General features: G+C 37.7%; 1 protein-coding gene across 4 annotated transcripts in view; it reads left to right on the top strand.

The window, feature by feature from the left end:
* LOC129727698 (chloride channel protein 2) overlaps window positions 1-21931 on the top strand; it is a 102147-nt gene that overhangs the window by 7950 nt on the left and 72266 nt on the right. For 2 of the 4 annotated variants that reach the window (XM_055685792.1, XM_055685846.1), the window contains exon 2: window positions 15886-16203. In XM_055685792.1, the coding sequence (XP_055541767.1) occupies window positions 16063-16203 (141 nt within the window). In that variant the 5' untranslated portion in view covers window positions 15886-16062. Of the gene's footprint in view, window positions 1-1155; window positions 2171-2197; window positions 2304-15885; window positions 16204-21931 lie in introns of those variants that run through there. The other 2 variants (XM_055685811.1, XM_055685801.1) reach the window with 2 other exon arrangements.

Raw genomic sequence — 21931 nt, 5'->3', positions numbered from 1 at the left:
TGCTTGTGTGTAATGTGCTACCATTTTTTTTACACGCTTATTGTTCTCCTATACCGAGCCTCGTTTTTCCTGCCAAATATCACTCATTATATTTCCCTAGAGAAGTTTCGTCGAGCGACCTTCTGGCCAGTTTTTTGATAAGAGGGACTTATTTTTGTTAGGAGGAAGTCACGCAAAGGTATTGTAGATTTCAGCGTAAAGGAAGGGTAACTGGTGGGGAGCCTGAGAATAAATTCATGCTTAAAGTCCTTTTTGACATCGAATGGCCTGATTCTACTAAGATTCGAAAACACTACCATCCGCTTGACAAAGCGGACTCCGTAACCTTGCGGTTACGCGGCTCCATTTTAGCTGCAATTTTGTTGGTTCGACCAATCACGGAGTGCAACTACGGGCAGTTTACCTAAGCTATGCTATGCAAAAATGAAAAAAAAAAAGAATTCGTTTCTCAATTTTAGGTGGATTAATCACAAAATTGAAACTTCTATAGAATGGAGAATAAATAATGGATCAACTTTGCTGAAGACACTGCGCCTCTAAAATCAATTTTTCTGGGTCAAAATAATTTCGATCACGTTTTAAAAACAGTGTGCAATGGTTGGTTATCAGCAGGTTCTGGTGGTGCTCTTGATTTTGGACCTCAAAAAATCTCACAGTCTCACTGTCTCAAACACTTGCACTTGAACTTGAAAAAAAGGCTCCACCCAGCGTAAAAATATCCACGTTTAATTGTTTAATTAAAACGCAGCTTAACTCGCGTCGTCAACGCTGGCACCCCGAGCTGCATTTGACACCGCAGCTAGCAGACAAACAATTAAGGTACCTACACGATATATTATGCACTTGCTTCGCACCCGAACAATCGATCAGTCCATCGCCGTCATTAGAGCCGGTGCAAAAATCTAGGCATATGTACCTTCCACCGCTCAGTGCTCTGTAGTAAGGCATTTATACGGTCCCGCGAAAACGATAGCAATGTTTACCTGGGCTGGAAAAAGCACTCTCCTTGCTCTCCATCTTTCTCTGTTGCTCAATCATTCCGCCGCTTCACGCGCACGCTTAGTCAGCAAGCGCTAAGCTAAACGGTTTTCACTCGCTGTGGTGACAAAGAGCAGCTGTAGTTAGTCCTACTCCGACCGGCATCATATACCTACATAGTCAGTCAGTCGGCTAGTTAGCAGACAGTGCGCTCCGGCTGGACTCCTCTAGTCATTATAATCGCGTTGCGCATAGGCTCTACATATTTTCTCGTCCGTCTATGCCACACATTGCTTGCTTATTTGCTTACTTACTAGTCAGTGTCGTCATCGTTGTCGACATTCAAACTCCCTATTATCGCATCGTGTTATACGGATTTCCCGACTTTTATCGGCTCCAGCTCGAAGGCATCAGTAACCTAATTAGTCAGTCAGTGAACAGCTGACTGGCGACCGGTTTCGGACGACTAAGCAGAATTCGATCGCTCCTACACACTGGCTTGTTTGTGTTCATGCGGAACTGCGAATCCTGCTTGATAGTCGCGCGAATCTTAATCGGTTGATAAAAAATAACCGCGGAACCACTGTCGTCGTTCCGTTGGGTGTTCGGTCATGTTAGTAGTGCGCGACGTTTAATGCGGTGTAAATTATATTCAGTTGATGAATAATTAGAATTGTTGAAGTTCAACTCTAATTGTGATTGGAGGAGCAGTAACTGTTTGTACTTAGAAGTGCCGTAAAGTCTGATTGCCGTGACCGTGAGTCGATTGTACACTACCGCTAGTGACCAAGGTTCAGCTGGTGCTGCTGCTCCGAGGTTGTCCGTCCATTTACTCGCCACATGGAACTAGGCCAGCGGTCGCGTCTGCTGTTGTTGCAGTGATAAGGACTGTTAGTTATCGGCAATGTTTTGCTGTGCCGCCGCTTTCACACATCGTTCGAAGTACCCTGGTCGAGTGCCATCTAGCTAATCCAGCAGTAGTACAAACAATAAAACGCACCGTGCTGGGCACAGATCCGTTCAGGAAGTGGAGTGAACCTCGCGGATTTAGAAAGCACACTATTTCGGGTGTGGACTAATTTTAGTTGCCAAGTGACTTAGTCGGAATCGCTGGGGGTGGCTTTGTGTTGTGTGCGTGTGCTTTCCGATTCCGATTCTTTATCATCTTGTGCGCTAGTGTTCTGTGATTTAGGTATGTTTCTCAAGATTTTTCGTTAATTTAATAATTAGTCGAGCACGGGTTTTCGGAGCCTTTACTGGACAGTTATCAGCTTAAACTGGTTGTGTCGAAAAGTTGTAAGGTCTTGGGGTTAAGAAAAGTTCAAGTAAGTAATGAATGATATATACAAGTGATTTTTTTACATTGTCCATAGTCCAAAAACAATGATTGTTTTGTAGACCAACTAAAAAAATATATTTTTGGTTTTTGGAAAAAATGAACGATTTGCTAAGATTTTACAAAATTGAACTAAGAACTGTAAAAAATGTAACTTCTTTTTCTAGGAATGCCTTTTATTTCATTTAGGAAACTCATTTTCAAATTTTTCAAAGAATTTTTTTTATATAAAAATTGTCAAGTCTGCTCGAACCGCAGTTTGCATTTGTACTGTTTTTTTCATTAAAATTTTTGCTATCGTATAGAGAGTGACTGCAGGTTGTTGAATACAAACGGATTTACTGAATTCATACATGTTTTTTTTTTCAAACTTGTGAAATGTTGACGCGCACACCCAATAAAAAACTTTCTACTTTTTCTAGCGCATGGAACCGAAGATGTAGGAATATATTTGTATTATTGATCATTATACATTTTTGTGCGCTTTTACTCGTTGTATTAAACATTGGGTGAGGTGCTGTGGAGTACACCGCGTACAATAAATTCGGAAACAATTTCAAAATTCCATAACAATGTGTAAAAATCACACATTTAATTTCTGAGTATTTTCATTGATAGACATCATGTAGGACCAGACAAAAAGTCCATTGGGTTCAGATCTCTTTGCAGACAATCCGCCAAATTGAACTAAGTTCGCAGTATACACTGATGCACCGTTTTGCTGGAACACATAGCGGTCACCTGTGAAGAGTGTCCGAAGACTCGGGGCGACAAATTTCTCCAAATCTTCCGTTTTATAATAAACAGCAATGAAGCATAATAAACAGCAGGAAGCTTACTCGATTGCAAACTGCCCGCCGATGGTTTGACTGATGCTGCATTCTGGAATCGAGAAACACTCTTTTGGGATTTCGAAATATTGTCTCTTACTGGGGCTCACAATCAATCATTTTGTGCATTGTGTGCTTGCTCCAGGACAAATAGTTTCATTATTGAAAAAAGAAACCTGTGACCAGTGTACCGAGAATGTATCATTCACACTATAGAGAGCCTCTTTTTCTTAGAGGACTTAGAAACGCCGTGAACTTTGCAGGTTTCACATTCATGGGCAGTTGACAAAATATTGTGGGCAGATCCAACACTTCGTGAATGCATCGAAAACTGCCAGAGATTAGTTGTACGATTTGTGGGTCGATGACATCGGGCCAAGATAGGATGTAGTTCACCTACGGGTTTACCACACTTTCTTTCGCCAACAAAACAGGGAACACAGCTAGCGATACATTGTTCAACTTTGTCCTCTACGTCCGGAAAGTATTCAATCTCATATTCAAATTCAACGAGATCAACAACTCATCTTGTTTCCGCAAATGATAACAAATACGGTAGACTAGTTTCCGTAAACTTAAACAGCTTTTTATTTCACGTAATATTTATTATTAGGCCGAAAAATTTTGCTGCAGAAGAAATTTGTGTCCTAATCTATAATTTCATAAACCAACGTTCTTAGCATAAAGATCAACTGGACTCACGTTTAGAGTTTGTGATATTATGGGGCAGAAATCAGGAAATCTAGTTTCACCGATCCTGACTTGTAAGTTTTAACCTTCGAATAGGGCAACACGTATCATCAGATCGTACTGGTTTTTAATTACAATATTGGGAATATCCGTACTAGTAAACAATTAGCTTAGCTCACTTATTTTATAGACTTTAATATTTTAATCACAGATTTCAAAGTTTGCGTTCAGCCTGGCAGAGGCCTAACAGAGCACGTTTCCTACTACCGTACTGGCTGTCGATGGTGACGAATGACGTTTCTTTCCTGCTACTTTCTTGAATCGCGACACAAATCCTCCACATACAGGGTCGGTAATTTGTCATGCACTACATTTTTTTTTTAATTCGCCGATGGTCGATACACACTCAGCATGTTTCCTTCTACTTTGGAACCACAACGATAGGACTAGCATATTCACTGGTTGACAGCTGAATTATTCCCTCGTCGAACCATTCGTTGACCTGCTTCACAACTTCTTCGTTTCGTATCTGCTTTTTCGCACTCTCTTTTCAGGACCGGTTTCCGATGTTTTTTCCGCTTCGGGTCAACGTCCTCCGCTCGAGATTTTTTTGTCAATTTCAGTTTAGGAGTTTCTCTTCCAGCTGGTTGATAATCTGGGCTTCGCAGAGAAAGAATCGGTGAATTCATCACCCACGTATTCCCGTCTATTTTTTCTTCCACACTGCCAGCTTGCGATGGATGTCACTTGCTTGGACAAAAGATGCCAATTCCTTAAGGTGAAACGGTGAAAACTCGGAAATAGATAATGCGTTCCCTGTGGAAACCAGTGTTGTTAGTCTCGCTCGTAAGCAGCATGGAACACCTCATGTGAGGTCCTCGTTGCTACCGCTATCACACACTGAAAAATTCTCCATTCATGCCATTCATACCCTACACGTTGCGATACTTTACAAATTTTTGCCCCACTGTCGGCTGTCGGTGCATGAAGCAAAACTGAGAAGAAAGTATTTTCGTTTTTGAGCGCACTCCTCCTAGTCGAGCAGTTTTAGTCGAGTACAGCTACTCGCAAGCAGGAACTCGCCTATTATTTTACAGTCACTGAGTAGCAATTCAAAAGAGTTTTTGCGTGTCGGTGCGCGCTTACTGCTACTCATGGGAATGCATGAGGAATGAAGAGTGTCTCGAAAGAGTGTGTGCAAAAGACTTAAGAAGCGTAGCGTATGTCTCGTTCTCGTTCGCTTTGCAACGCTGGTGGAAACACTATTTTATGATTGCTGCATCATAGCAAAAATAATAACGGGTGACAACTGAAAATTTGGATTTTATTTTCTACTGCTGTCAAAAAAAAGGTGGATGGGCTCAAAGAAAAACTGATTAATTTTTTATGAAGATACATTCATTATGAACTAACATAAAATAGTAAACATTTGAGAAAGGTCCGTTACCGGTATTCCGACAAAGCTTTCTGATGCACAAAGCTTCGAATGCATCTCTTGATTCTACCAATCAACTGTTCGCAAACCGTTGATCTCCAGTTATTTTTGTACCGAAGGAACTTAAAAACCCAAAGAAATCTTCGATTGGACGACACAGAGAAATTCGTTGGGTTGCGTATTTAGAGTACAAAACACAAAACACACACTTTTTATCTGTATGGTATTTTGGAAGAAATGAAATCATAATGTTGTTCAAACAATCGTTCTGGTATATATTTTGATTGAGAGCCAAACCACTAGGGGTGAACCATGATTTGACAAACAGGAAAAAAAATCTTTTTCCGTCCATCACTTTAGCCGGTTTTCCACAACCTTCCTGGAGGATTATAGTTGAGGTTTGCAGGAAACCATACACAATAGACACTTTTTGCCAAAGTTATTGTGCTGTTTATAGCGAACTGTACAATGCGCTTGCGGAAAACTCCTTGTTTCGACGCCATTTTGAACACAAATGGGCATGCATAAACAAAAAATGCTGGGATAAAGAAAAGAGAGAGAGAGAGCTTTTATACACGTATTCTCATTTCTCTCTGCGTGTGTTTGTTGTGGAGTAAGAGAGCCTCAAAAAATTCCAAATTTTGAGTTGCCACCCGTTACAATGCCAGCTTGGTAACTACAAAAAATTTTGTAGGCAGCATTCAGGATGGTAATTGCACGGTAATTCTTACAGTCCATTTTGTCGTCTTTTTTGTAGATACGGTAGATAATTTCATCATTCCACTTTTCAGGCAGCTGTTCGATATTCCAAATCTTAACAATCCTTATAAGTTCCGCTTCGACAACATCTTTACCGGTCGGTTTGTTGTTTCATTCACATTCTTCACCTTCCTCTTGCTGTACGCGATTAAAGTGTTCATCGAAGTGCCATAACACTCATCCACCAGAACATTTTTTTCCTTATCTCGTCACATTGCTACTCACGGAACTAAGGCCGTGAAAATACTGGCGCGGCCTGCGCTGCGAAGGCGACTCGCCTTGCCGTAGGTTAATGTACAGCTCTAAGTGCGGCAGGGCGAGTTGCCTTCGCAGTGCAGGATGCGCCAGTACGTTTACGGCCTAAGCCATCGACACCTATGTCGGCGTTAGGATTCGAACACAGGCCACCAGCGTGGTTGGTGGAGATGTTACCAACTACGCTAGGCCCCTCGCCGTTTTCCAGGAGTAGTTGATGGTTGTTTTCACGGTGCTCCTTCTTCTGGCCGACCTGAGCGTTGTAGTCCCCGATAATGATCTTGATATTATGTGTTGGGCAGCGGTCGTATTCGTGCTCCAGCTGCGCGTTGATTTTATCTTTATCATCGTCTGTGCTTTCGAGGTTAGGGCTATGCTAGTTGATGACGCTGACACTGGAGAACCGGTCTTTAGTCCTAAATTAGCACATTCGGGGAGTGATCGGCCACCACCCAATCACACGATCACCTCCTCCAACAACGTGGTACCGCTGCTTTGAGTCCTGAATACCACCAGGGCTTTTGGCTTTGGTGTTTCAAGTCCTGAATGCATTAACAATACAGTAGTTAAGCTAGATGAAGTCAAAATTTTTTTTAAATATGACAAAAAAGTCACAAGAAAATTTCAAATAAAAAAAATCAAAACTGCCAAAAATGCCAAATATGGCAAATTTTAGTCCGGTATAACCCTGACATTACCATCAAATACTAGAATGTGACAATGGAAGTATGAATGCGTAGATGACAAAATTTCACAAAGACGTTGGCCAGCGCCAGTGTCTGCGCAAAGGTTTGCTAATGCGGAATAATCCGGACGATACTTGTTGTTCGTCGTGAGACAAGTGCTGCTAATCATAAAAATAATAAAGAACGCATTATCTTTATACCTTGCAGTAGCACATCGGAAGATCATAAACCGTCACTGATGATGATGATAGGAAAGTTTTGTTACTCGAGAGCGGTAAGCTCTATGGTGCTCTTTTTCAACATTGTGCCATCGAAAAGTCCCGTTTTGCTTTAAATTCAATAGTAGTCTACAATCCCAAAGTGACACTCCCGGCCGGTATCCATATGGAATCAAAGCCGAACAGCCATGGAGGACGGCCTCCAAGATCGTGTAATTCTTCTCTCTTAGATTTGGATTTTATTTTTAGCTCGAAGACGAGAAAAGACTGCGATGATGGCGACGACGACGGTGTTCCGGTGCGCTGGTCGCTCGCTGTGTATGTATGGGATATTACCTTGCCCGTTAATTGTGCGGATCCTCTTCAAATCCAAGCCGGTTCAAATGAACGTAGATACTGTACACTGTGCTGGGGAATTTCATTGGTGCCGAATCTTACACCGCAATCGGCTTAATTTAGATAATGTTTTTGTTCTCTTACGACCTTAGTTGATACAACTGTCGATCCCGGTCTAAATCCAATCAATCACAAAGGTCGTTATCGGTGGCTGGAACTCCGCTCTTATCACAATGCATGGAGTAACCGATGTCAATACATCACGGCCGATCGAGCGTTGTTATCGTTGGCGGATAGAATTTGCAGCCAATTGTGTGTCGTCTACATGCCTATATAGGATGCTACGCAACACATTGCCACTGTTCAGCTTCCTTGGGGCAGAAGGAAAGCACGCGCAGTTGCTTATCATGGCATATTGTCCATTGCATTTGTCCTCTTGTGTTTGCAGTCTGATTGGTGATTTTAACCATATTGTTAAATAATATTTCGGTATTGCTTTCCAAGGTTTCAACAGTTAATTATTTCAAAACCCTTCAAGTGCATGCTGCTGTTTTGTAAATTATGCACGAGTCTGGTAATATATATACACACATCAACAACGATAACTTTGCTGCATACGTAATGCCGTACAGTTTACCCTCGAAGTAATATAGCTGTACAAGGAATTGCCGCGTTCGCTAATATAAGGAATAAATGCGAAATCTCACAGTACAGTATAAATTAGTATGCAAAATAGGACGCTCATATTCATGACCTATCAGTGTACACTGATAAAATAGTCAATTGTGGCACTAGTGTATATCACTTGTGCAGCAATCTGATCGACCATTTTCGACGGTTGTATAACTAGGTATGTTACAGGCGTGATCGAAATTTTGTCACGAAATTTCAGAAGGATCCTCGCTGGTGATAATTATTTATCTTAGGATTTAGAAATTTTCAGATTCATATTAGGAAACCGTAGAGCAATTGGAACAACCTCTAATTACAGTAACCACATGTGTGTGCCGTCTGCGAAGGATATTGACATTGACAGATATGGTTGTCCGGATTGTGATTTGATTGGCACGTACAATCAGTACTCGAGATCATACAATTAACGCTGTTTATCGACCATGTGACAAACTGACATAATCATTGTACTACGAATTTATATATTATATACCCACTGATTAGCTTCTACCTCGCAATGAGGTAGTGAGTGTCAATCTGAAGAACTTTCAGAGAAAGTCAACATATGGCGCTTCAAGCGCTTTTTAGTGCTCTCAACATTTTTAACACACAATCGGAAGATCGATCTTTCTTTAGTTCCCACTATAAAAACCGGAAAATAATACACTTTAAACTGACACTGAAAAAAAAAACACTGTACTATGACGATTTTAGTTAAAAAGTCTCTGCATTGATATTACGACGGTAGACAATTAAAACCCGGTAACCGCAATAAGATAAACAAGATAGGGTAGATCTGCTTAATATGGACCACTTCCTTTAGTGGACCACCTGAACTTCTTACACCAAATGACACATTATAAATATACTTATTTTGATTCAAGCTTTGACAACTTCAATAATGTTCTTCATTAGAAATGTCGCAACAGACGTTTACTACAATATACTTCATTAAAGCTGCAAAAATGTCTTTTAAAAACAGCTACCTGGTTTGCCATGGTTCGTTAACGTTTTCATAGAAAATGGCTTTACCAAAAACTGTACTGACATCACACTTTCCGAGCGAAAATAATCAGATTTTCGATGAACGGGTAGGATAATAGTGTCTTTAAAAGATTAGCAATAAATTTTACTAGAAAAACACTTGAAATATTGAAAAAAAAATTGAAGAATTGAAGAAATTGGTAAAAAATATACTGAAGCAGCTGTTACTGAGTGTCTTCAAGCAATAAAAAGTGGTGTTTCGACTAGAGAAGCATGCAGGCGCTCTAATGTTCCACGATCCACCGTAATGTTCCGTGCAAGCAGCAAGTGGTCAGGAAAACCACGAAAAGGTGAACAAACTGCATTGACTGCCGCGGAAGAGGATTCAATTGTTGGCTGGATATCTCGGATGGCACGTAAAGGATTCCCTATTACGAAAGAACGGGTGCAGTCTACAGTTGATCCGGATCCAGAACTCTCAGTGCGTAAGCCAGAGTTAGTTTCATCAGCGGCAGCTACGGTTAAAGAGATGTAATATTTAGACTTGGCCCAAATTAGGAAATTGTTGTGGTCCAAACAATTGCCGGAAACGGTGGCCCATTAAAGGAAACTGAAACGATGGTTTATTTCTTTTATTATAAGAAAATAGAGGTATTATCTAGTTGTTTTTCATACAGAAAAGATGATAAACATGTTACTTCATGTTTATACATAATGCAATACTTAATTCAGTTTAGATATTTACACTTTTTCTTGCGAAATTTGCAGCTACGCTACTAAGTGGTCCATTAAAGGCAGTTATACCCTACTAAATAACGTGCTGGATTTTCACGCTTACTGTGATAGTTACGTCCTGCTCAGATTTTTCAAATACCGGTAAAAATTTTCAAAAATTGCCAAGAATACCTTGTCCTAAAATACAAAAAAATCCATTTCCACATATTTTCATCAACGATTTGCCAAAAAAAAATTACTTCTAGAAGATTTCATTCTAGGAAAATTTAATCCAGCAGCAACATTTCCAGATGAGACTACAAAGCTTGACACGAGTTGACAAATAAAAATATTTTGAAAACAAAACCATCATGTGGAAAAAGCGTAATATATGACTTTTAAAACAGTACAAAATATTCAAAAGAATGATACAAAAAGTGGAACAAAAATGGCTTTATAAATGACGGTAAAATGACCCTAAAATATACATGAAAATAACACAAAACTGCGAAACAAAAAAACAGAAACGATGATATAATAATCCGGAAAAGACCTAAAAGATGACAGTAAATATAGCACGAAAAAAAATTAATAAGCAGGCACGAAAAATTTCACAAAAATGACTCTAAAATGTTACAAAATATGACACAAAAGGACAGTAAAATAATACAAAAAACACAAATAAATGACACAAAACGAAAAAAAAAAACAACATTAAATAATATGGGAAAGAAGTTAAATATGACACTGTATGACACTAAAAATGGCATACAAAATAAATGGATAAGATGGTTGAATTTCTTAAATGGTATCAAAATAGCAATACGAAAAATGCAAGATAAGTTCAGAAACGAAAATTATCGAATAATAATGCAAAAACTACACTGATATTAACAAAAGGTTAACCGTTAAATGTTACGAAACAACATTTTGTGTGTTAAAGACGATATAAAATGACATTGAAATTATCTAAAAATAACATTAACTAACACAAGATTGTTCAGAAGATGACTTCAAATACGAACAAATGACAAAAAATTAAAAAAAAATATCTGAAAATTGATACCTGCACAAAATGTTTCAAAACTGCCGAGAAATTACGCAAAAAAAGATTACGAAAGTTTAATACAAGAAAATGAAATAAAAATGTCTCTAGAAGGCATGATACAAAATACGTTTTGAAAATGTTGCAAAATGACAAAAAACGTCACAAATTTACAGTTAAATGACACAAAAAACAGAAACGACAGTAAAATGGTATATAAAACAAACTCTAGAAAATGAACAAAAAAAATAAAAAGGTGATGCAAAGTATGACACAAGCATGTGACAAGAAAAGTAACAGAATATGACACAGAACGACAAAAAAAAAGAAACGACACCAAAATAACATGAAAAGGTCTTAAATATGACATTCAAAATAACACAAAAACGACAGAATAAGTAAACTAAAAGACAATATAAAATACGATATCAAAATTTCACAAAATCTTACACAAAATGGCACAAATATATACAAGGAAACGAAACGAAACGACAAAAAAAGTTGCGACATCAAAATAATAGAAAATGACACTAAAAATAGTACAAAAATAGCAAAAAAAAACAAATTCAAAAGATGATATTAAGTATAGCTCAAAAATGACCCGCATATGTCGCAAAATGACCATAAATTAAACAAATCATAAAAATCATAAAACAAAACATAATAAATGAAAAAAGTATAAAATGACGACACAAACTTCTACACACAAAATATGACACAAAATGACATAAAAGTATACAAAAAAAGAACGAAAAGATAACCAAATAACATGTATAAGTAATAAAATATGTCACTAGAAACAGCACAAAAAATAGGTTCAAAAGAGGATATAAAGTATGGCACAAAAATGTCTCAAAACATGATACAAAATGACAGAGAAATTACATCAAAATATACATAAAAATGATGCAAAATGCCAAAAACATTTTTTTAAAAACGAAATTAAAATACTAAGAAAAATGTCTTAAATATAATACTGGAAATAACACATGAATGTGACATAAAAATGATATTGAACGGACACCAAAAATGACATAAACGTAGATAACAAAAATGGCATGAAATCGACGCCCAAATTTTTCCAAAATTTCAAACAATGACACTAACATTACACTATAAATGCGAAAATAACTCAAAAAAGTGTCACAAAAAGAAATACAGGCGATATAAAATAAATGCAGAAATACAAAAATGGCAGTAAATGTGTGCGTGTGTGTATGTGTGTGTGTACGTGTGTACGTGTGTGTACAGGTGTGTGTGTGCACGTGTGTGTGTACATCTGTGTGTGTACGTGTGTGTGTATGTGTGTACGTGTGAGTGTGTGAACCTATTAATTTATTCTACTGCCTGGCAGTGATATTATGAAAAAAGACAGTTGCAACTATTCTCTAATTCTGCAACTGTTTTAGTTTTGGGATCTAGAAGGTGTTAGCTTAGTTAGTCGACCTTCCAAAGATCCTTTACAGAAAACAGAATACTCACAGGAAATTCCGGAGTAATTTCCCATTCGGTAAGCCCAACCTCAAAATAATATCAGAATCTTACAGATACTATTACTTTCTTTAGACTTTCAATTCATTATGAGAAGAAAGTCATGAATAAATAATTAAATGATTATAAAATAAATAAATCTCACAATGTACTATGTACCAAAGTATAGCCTACAATAAGTTGATAATGCGGAAACAGCAGAACTGTCTGTCAATTCAGAATTGCATACAAGCTTTTATACGAGCGTTCATGTGGAAGTCTGACGCTACTTTTAATTGTCACTTCCACACGTGTTTCCGTACTCCTAATTACAGCACTAAAATTAGTTTTATTTATGAAACAATGCAGGATTGATTGTGCACTTAAAAATGCAGTGTTGCCGATCTTGAATACCAAAATGACATAGAATTGCATTAAATAAGATAACCGACTCAGAAATGACACAATAAGACTTGTCCACTTGTTTAAAAAATTGATTTTTATTTCAAGTAAACATAAGGCTGCAACAATAAAATTAAAGAAATAAAATCTTCAGATAATGACTACGATTAAAAGAAGACAAAAAATGCTAAAAATTACAGGAGGAGACGTAAATGACACAAAGTACCACATAAAAATGACACAAAAAGAGACACAAAACATGACACCGAAAAATAACACGGAACAACCCACTTAAATGACACATCGATTGCCGCTAATAGAACACAAATTTGGCATGAAAATATGAAATCTAAATCAGAAATCTAAATAAAAATGACACAAAACCGAATAAACACAGCTACAGAAGCGACACAAAAATGACAAAATAACTGTCTAAACATAGTACATAGTATAAAAACCTTAAAAAGTCTCAAAAAAGCTTGTGACTTAAAAATGGCACGAGAAGACACAAAAACGACATAAAAATGCAACAAAAGTGGCACAGCAATGGCACAAAAAAGAAAGCAAAATTGTCCCATAAAATGGCACAACAAAATAATGCAGAAGCGCAAAAAAAGTTAAATGGTGCTCTTGTACGTGGTAGCAATGAGTGAAAATACAACAGTTGTCAAATTATTACTTTAATAGTTGGTAAACACAATAAGGTAAACAAAATATTGAGTTATGTATCGGATCTCCACGCATACTGTGATAGTTACTTGCTTACCCATGGAAAGAAAATCGGATGCGATGATATTTTCTTTCTTGCTATATTCAACATGTTGCTTGGATAAATCGCAGCTGTACGAGGGGCTAAGTTGTACTCGGTTCGTATTCGTGGGTATATATATTCTCCACATCTTCTGTATTGATTTGATATCTGCACTGCAGAACGACAAAAAAACAGGAACGCCAATAAAATAATATGAAAAATGACTAAAATACGACACTAAGAATAACACAAACAATAAATTAAATAACAGAGGGGCTGTGTCCCTAGCCACGACCACAAGATTGACGCAGAATTACAAAGGGCTGTTTGTTTTATTACTTGTATTGTTGCATTCGAGAGTGACCGCAAGTGTTAAGTTGAAGGAACCAGAGCTTCACCGGAGGAAGACCGTCTGTATGCCACCTTCTGTTAGTATAATGATTTGTTCAATTCAAAAGGAGACTCGGCGAATCTGCCGCTCTCGCTACCGCTGCCGTTACCCGTTCCGCTACCGCTACCGCTGTTGCTTCCAGCTGGTACTATGTTGGGACCGTGTTTTCCACTATCCACTAGTAAGATGGTTGGTTAGAACAGAATTAGATCTAATCAGAACAAATGAAACTTGAAATCTCTTGGACTTTTACGAATCTGTTGTGATTGGTTTAAAATCAGAAAATTGGTGTTGTACTGCGCTGAAAGATGAAATATGACCAGTTAATTTTCCAATATGCGCTTCATGAAATAAGAACCAAAGTTCAATTTATGTTGAGAAAAGAATTGAACTGTTTTTTTTTCAACAAATTATGAGAAAATGAGATTTATGACCGTTAAGTAAAACTTTCAACGCTTTCTGGGTACAACAGTGGTACTCAAAAGAATCTGTTCGAATTTGGAAGTATTTTCCAGCGACAATGGTCCATTGGTCGCATTGTAATCACCCATCGGCAGCATTATAAGCTATCCTTTTTTCCGAAGGTTGATGCAACGCAGACCACAAAAAAGACGGAAAAATGACATGGAAATGACACAAGACGACAAAAAAAACAGAAAAGAGATTTAAATAAATATAAAAAGCTCACAATATACTTAAATTGAAACAAAAAATAAAATAAAAGATGATGCAAAACTTGGCACAAAAATGACACGAACATATCACAAAACATGACACGAAACACAGAAACAAACATATGACAAAAAAAACATAAAATTTCACATAAAAAATGACATAGAATAACATAATCACATTATGAACAAATATTGCAGAATGATATTAAAAATGATATAAATTAATATAAAATTGTTAAGAAATGTCACAAAAAACAAATTACAAAATTAAAATTAAAATAACAAAAATGATGCAAACGTGTCAAAAAATACACCATAAGTAACCCACAATGGCACAAAATAATACAAAAATTATATGAATCATACAGAGATGGCATAATATAACACAAAAAGGGCAAATAGAATGATACAAAAAAGTGATACAAAACTGGTGAAAAATGGCACAAAAATATGTCAACAAACAGTAAAAAAAACTCTAAAAGACATAAAAATGTTACAAAACGATCTAAAAATATTTATACTGCATTTTGATGTCATAAAAATGCAATAAAAAAAAACCGACACAGAAATGACACAAAAACGGCACAATAGTTTCAACGCAGAAGCATAAATAAGTTATAATATGTGTCATTTTTGCGCGTGCTAGAACGGATGAAAATACAATTGCTTAAGCTACCGCTTTTATGGTAGTTACTAAGATTTTTTCCTTGAAACTAGAATATTTCAAAAACACCGTTTCTGATAACGCGAGACTTATAAACAACTTTCAAACACCTGCAGCAAGCTTGCGCAATCGAAAGAATCAAGCGAAAACAAAATGAGATCATAATTTTTCCAAACAGCAGCAAACATCTTCTCCACAATATGATGGAATGTCAACACAGGTTTCGATTGCGTGTGCCGTTCCACATTGCTGTTCGCACTTTGGTCCGTGAATTACTTGTGGCCACGACGGCTTTCAGCGGAACCGGGTACCGTCAAACGTCGCCAAACACTCGAAATGTCAGTGCGCTTGTAATGTTTGAATACCCAATTAGCGAAACTACCTTGCTAGTGTCCGTAGCTATTTTCCCGTGACCATATCCGCCGCCATTACCGGCCGATCGGACGTATCTCGTGACTTCTCTCATTTCCCCCGGTGCAATTAGTTACTTTTTACCTCATTATTATGGGCACTAGATTAGCGTAAATAAATTCGCTGCAGCATTGCAGACCGATATTCACTGATCTCTCCTTTCGCTCTCACTTATCGTTTGCAGGAAAATCCCGGACGGTGTTTTCCGTGAGTATGGACGTTTCTGCTCAGGTTTGATTCACGTATCGGGCGCAGCATTTCATCCGCACTAGGCTGGAGAAGTGTGAATATGTACGATCACTAGCGACTCGGTCGGCAAAGTGATCAGTGATTGGTGTTTAGTTAAGCGCGATTTGTTGAGATGTTCAGCGAGAAAAAGTTCGGCGAAATGGATCGACTGATAGTTCCCACCAAAATCATCCCCACGAAGCAGCCACTGGCGGGGACCCAGGATCTGGACTTAGACGATCAGGACGATGGCCTGGGTTACACCCACACACTGGTAAGTGAGTCGAAATATTTTTTTTTGCTTAAGTTTACCGGCTAGAATCGCTGAAGCAAAACCAAACATCGATGCTTGTATATTTTTTGGGGCACCAAGGTGTTTTCTGGGAGGTTGACCAGCTTGATAATGGATGCTAATCACTGCGAATAACGAACGGAGATGAGTGATGATGATCTTCACAGTATCAAAGCGTAATGCTATAATTTTTTGGGACTATATTTAAAGACGTTTTTTTTTTCAATGAAGTGCTAAACAAGTGCAGACCATTTTAGGTATTCGTAATATTCGCGCATTGGCAAAAGTGTCCTTCCTTGGAACAGTCATTCGAAAATTGTTCACTGTCACAGATTTGCTACCTGCCAGTGCTGTGTCCGAACCGATCGAAACTTCGCTATGGCCAGGGAAAAGGTAGTGCCTAACGATGGTGTTGAAAAAGTTAGATTTTTAGTATTCCGCTGTAGTGTAAGAAAATGTGGCAGTGCGTGTAGTGGGAGTGACGTTATATAAAAATAACAGAAGCAAAGACAAATGTTACATAAAATGTGATCAAAGTTTATTATTAACCAATTGGTAACACATTGTGGTAAATTAGAAGATGTAACTTTCAATGCAGCTTTTGAATATTTTAATAATTCGTGTCTGTCTCTTTGACTTTATTTCTGCATCCTTCAGGGGAGCTGAAATTTCACTCTAGCTACGCTTTTTCCTGGGTTTAAAAATTTATCGTTCTGCTTCGTATTTATTTGTGATAAGTGTTAATAAAGCGAAATTTAGGTGAACAAAATCATAGAAAAAAAATAATCATGAAACATCACGATGCAACATCACGTGACACTATTGTTATTTAGAAGTGGCATTAAACTAACTAAGTGGCAGCAATATCCAGTGTTGACTAACGAGAATGCAATGAGTAAATAACAAAATGTTGCTCAGCTTTATTCAGTTTCAACAGTGGAACAAGAAAAGTTTCTAGCAGCGTAAAATGAGTTTCAAAGCAAAAAAAAAAAATGAGCAGTATTGTTTCTACGTTGTTGCAAGTGGTGCTTGAATGCAAGGATTAGTACATTATTATCATTTACGACCGTTATCGACGTGTCGACGTGTCAGTGATGATTGATTTCAATTTTGAATTCGAGTTTAATCGATTTTGGAACGTGAAGCTTAAAACTATTCAATCCTCATGAAGAGCTAGTTGAATCATTCTACACTATCATTACTTCATAGGTGAAACCGATATTAGCTTGTTATCCCCTCTCAACAAGTGCACGGGAAGCACGTGCATCGCACGATCGTTCAGAGTTTTGTTATTCGCACGAAAAAAAGCCGTGGCCTCCTAGCCCAAACTGCATATTCGTAAATAAATGCAACACAGCTAGGGCTCAGGTTTTGGCTCCGGCGCGTACAGAAGCGCAACGCAGTGGTCGTGCTTTGTCTGCATTATGCATTGTCATCTTTGCATTGCCAACCTTCGCGCATTAATGCACAAAACTACCGCCAACTGACCTTAGGTAGGAATCACGTGACCGTGTGTCGTAAAAATCGCTGCGCAGGCGAATCTTGTTTCCTCAATCGTGGGGGCGGTGGTGAATCGGGAATCACGCGCCTTCTTCACCGGTCGATGATCGGCCGAGTCTGAAAGACGAATCCAACGGCCTGCTTTTTATGGGCTAAGCAGAGGGGTGAACGATTCGCAGTGCGTGTTCCGATAAGCAAGCTACGCTTATGTTCGTGTTTATCCGCCAAGTTTTGATGCGTCATGGCAATTCTATCATATCGCCAATCATTAGCCAGCGCTGTAAATATGTATATTATTGTAGTCACCGGTTTTACGGGACTTTTCGCTGCAGTCGTGAACCACGTGACTGCAGCGCCTGTGGAGAGAATTTTATACGAGGGGAAATTGATTGGGGCCAGCGCTCCCCGACGCGCGCCTTCGCCGAGAGACCGCAGTCTGGCACGCGCAGGCTTTTTTCCAGTTTTAGGTGATTCCATCGGTGAAGTTTGGTTGTTTGTTCTGAGAAAGAGGGAGAAACAGCTAAATCAATATCAGCCATTTAACGAGCTCGTGGTTAAAGCGGATCAATAAAAGCGATTGTTCTCAACAAAGCCACTAGAAAAATTGCAGTGATTGATTAGAAAAAGGTTCTTGGAAATCATAGCTCTGGTGCGATTATAATTCATTATCTTGAGACTGAAGCTATTGAAACTTTAGAAACTCTTTTGCATCAAGCCAAGAATTATTTTTGATTTTTACTATTTGATTTATCGTTGAAGGTGTATATTTACGCAAATACGTATACTGGCCTTGTTCGATTTTGGCAACATGTCCAACTTTGAATTTTTTATGATGCCTACCGGACTAAAAAGAAAACTCAATAGCCAATTATATAGACTATCTCACCAAATCTCTTTAACCTCACTTTTCTGTCAGGTAGTGGTAACTGTGTTTAGATTTTGGATTTTGCGCCTTTTTTTGGTAAAGCAATCATGTGCGTAATGGAGATGCTGCTCAATTTACAATTGTACTTAGTGTACTGGCACCTCACACACAACATTTAAAGGGCATTTTGGTTGCAATTGAAATGATCTGTTATAATTGAAAACGAGACTGCATCATCCGAAGGTAAACAAAGTTACCAGTAGCTGTCAAACTCAGGTGCGTGACGTCACCGTGCGATGGTCTATAGCCAATCCGAACAGTGTTGTTCGATGAATACCAGACTGGAGCGAAGGTAAATTCAACGCTAGGATGGTTGCTGGTGGCAACACGTCCAAAGTTTTTATTAAACCGTGCCAAAAACGAAACGTGCCAAAATCGAACAAGGTCTGCAGATGAGCTTGAAGGTATTGCAATTTATTAACATGAAGAATTTTTTTAGGAAATTCATTCTTGAAATGAGATGAATCTACAAAACTGAAAATTTGACTATTGTTGCACAACCCGCAACTTTCAATCGCTACTGAAGTCTGCTCTTGAGTTATAAGCAACATTAACGAAGACTTCCAGCTCAAAAAGCAGGCACGCTATTTAAAACCGACATATAAATTAATCATATTTACAATAACGTTTTGCTTATATCACGTTCAAAAAAATTCGCGTGATAGACTTATTTTAAATATATTTAAATATATTTATTTACATTCTTCTGTTTAATCGATTGAAACGATATTTTATGTTCAACATGAATATTCTCAACTGTTTATTAACTCAACTCAACAAATCGAAGCTTAATGCAATATATAACAAATCTATAATATATTCAAAGAACTATTGATATAGTGACTTTTTCACGTATTTTTTTGTTAATAACATATACACTTTCTGCTATAAGTTTAAAATCGCTTCACTGAGTATTGCAACATCCAGTTTGAATATTGCAGCACTCCAGAAAGTTTAGCACACGAAATTCGACCCCAACGCGACGCTAGTGTGCATATAGTTTTAAATATTTTGAACACCTCGTGAAATCGATCATTAAGAAAGTTGTTGTTTCCAGTAAAATTGTAGAGGGGTTCAAGAGATTTTATTTGGTACACAGTTTGTTTTCAAATTCGACCACAACGTGGCGTTCATGTGCATGTAGTTTTGAGAATTTTGACATTACTTATCTTTTGAATCCAAACAGTTACAAATATTCGAGAATTTCAGCAAAGTGGTTCAGGAGGATATGGCCTTCTGGTTGTTTTACAATTTGGTATGGGAATCAGCTGGTACGTAGCGCTAGTAAGCATGTAGCTATGAGTATTTTGAATGAAAGTTTATCTCTTGAATTCAACTATTTTAAGAGCTGCGGTCTTCAGGCAACTTGTTGCTTCCCAGGAGGATGGAATCTAGGAGGATGGAAGTATTGGCAAACCAGGGTTGAAAAATGAATAATTGCGTGCGCACAAACGCCGCGTAGCGATAGAAATCTGCACTAATCTCTCCAATAACCAGAAGCTCTAGATTTTCTGAACAAATTTGGTGAAGACTATAACTTTCTAGGTCGTCGAAAACACAAAATATCTACCTATTCCAGGTGATGCTAAACTTTTTGGGAGGTACTACAATATTCAAACTGGGTGATTGACTTGAATACTGAACATCAGGGCTGGATTTAGGCGCTGGGGGGCCCGGGGCAGTTATTGTATTGAAATACGATAATGGTTGAACGCTTCACAAAGGTGAAGAACAAAAAAAAGGTCCCCACTCTGTCTTCACGTCTGGCCCAGGACTAGGGGAGCCCCTCGTGTCGGAAAGTCCGGGGCATTTGCCCTCTTTGCCTCCCCTCAAATCCGGGCCTGGTAACTATGTTAGTTCGAGACCCCCTTCTTTGAAAGGGACCGAACCAATTTTTTCTGGAAAACAGCCCCAACTGATCGAGATGATGCACAAAAGCCAAAAATCAACCCCAGAAACTAATACCGTCCAATATGAGTATTTCTGGAACCAGAATGATACCAACTGAAATCAACTCCGCATGCCATTTTTTAAACCGAAAAGACGATTTCTACTCTCTGGAAACAGCTCAATACGGATTTTTCCATAATCGGGATGATTTGTGAAGCAGCAAATGGTTTTTATAGTCATTATTATAAAATTATATTTTAATCATAAAATTATAAAATTGTGATAGAAAGTGTAGAAACGTGATAGAAATTTGAATATCAAATTTTCAGTTTTAACGCTTCATAATTTTTCAAAGGTTTTAAAATATACAATTCGATGTCTACAACGTGCAACAACGCTATTTGAATTTCGAAGAAATATATTTCACACGTTAAAGTTGTTTTTAAAGCAATTAAGAGCCAGTTTGCGAGAAGCGCAATCACCTTTCTGAGGGACGTGGTTCTGATGTTCCCCGATTGGGCTAAAATTTTCAGCGTTTGTTTGTTCATTCAAGGTAGGAAGTTTTGCAAAACTTTATCCTTTTTTTTTTCATTGAGTTTAAGTGGGGTAAATCGGCCCCTCAAGATGATATGTCCAAAAACGTCCAAATCACAAAAAGTGCAATAAGTTTTCTAAAAATTTGTGTTATTATTTCACACTTATACTTCAAAACGCATAGTCACATTATATAGCAGTGATAACATAACGAAATACTACAAGGTATACAGCCCTAGGGTTGTATGAAATGGTGACGTAGGACTAAATACTGTAATTAGGGGATTTTTTGTTACAAAATATACAGAGTCTGCAGACAGAATCAATGTGTTTGCTCAGCGGCTGTACGTATTCTTATTTTCAGCCTCCTCTGGAAATCAATTTTTGAAATATATTCAACAACACTCGAAAAATATCGTTTATATTTGGCGATATTATGCCTGTAGTATTTTTTGTGTGTGCAACCAACATGTATTTGACAAGGCACAAGCATATCGTGCTTGTTGAAGAAGCACCAAGAATTTCTCGTAATTTGACGCACGCAGTCAAAATTAACTCTATATCCTCAAAAACCAAATCCAATATTACTTATTTAACTCTGATTGAATCAAATCTATAATATAGATCTTACTTTCAAAATAATAAGGAAGCCCTCACAAAGGTTCATTAATTGGCAAACATAAAAAGATATTTTAAACAAAATTTTTAATAAGTTCCAGAAAAAAATCTTAACAATCAACAGTTCCATTTTTGTTTTTTGCTTGACAATCCTTTTAATTTGCCTACAACTATATTCGCTGTATGACGAAGACAGCTGATATACGTTCGTTATGGTAAAGCTTAGAATAATAATATATCATC

This window comes from Wyeomyia smithii, chromosome 1, assembly GCF_029784165.1.
Source record: "Wyeomyia smithii strain HCP4-BCI-WySm-NY-G18 chromosome 1, ASM2978416v1, whole genome shotgun sequence".
Lineage (NCBI taxonomy): Eukaryota > Metazoa > Arthropoda > Insecta > Diptera > Culicidae > Wyeomyia > Wyeomyia smithii.
The sequence above is the reverse complement of the archived record's forward strand: the minus strand, read 5'-3'. Positions and strand labels throughout refer to the sequence as shown.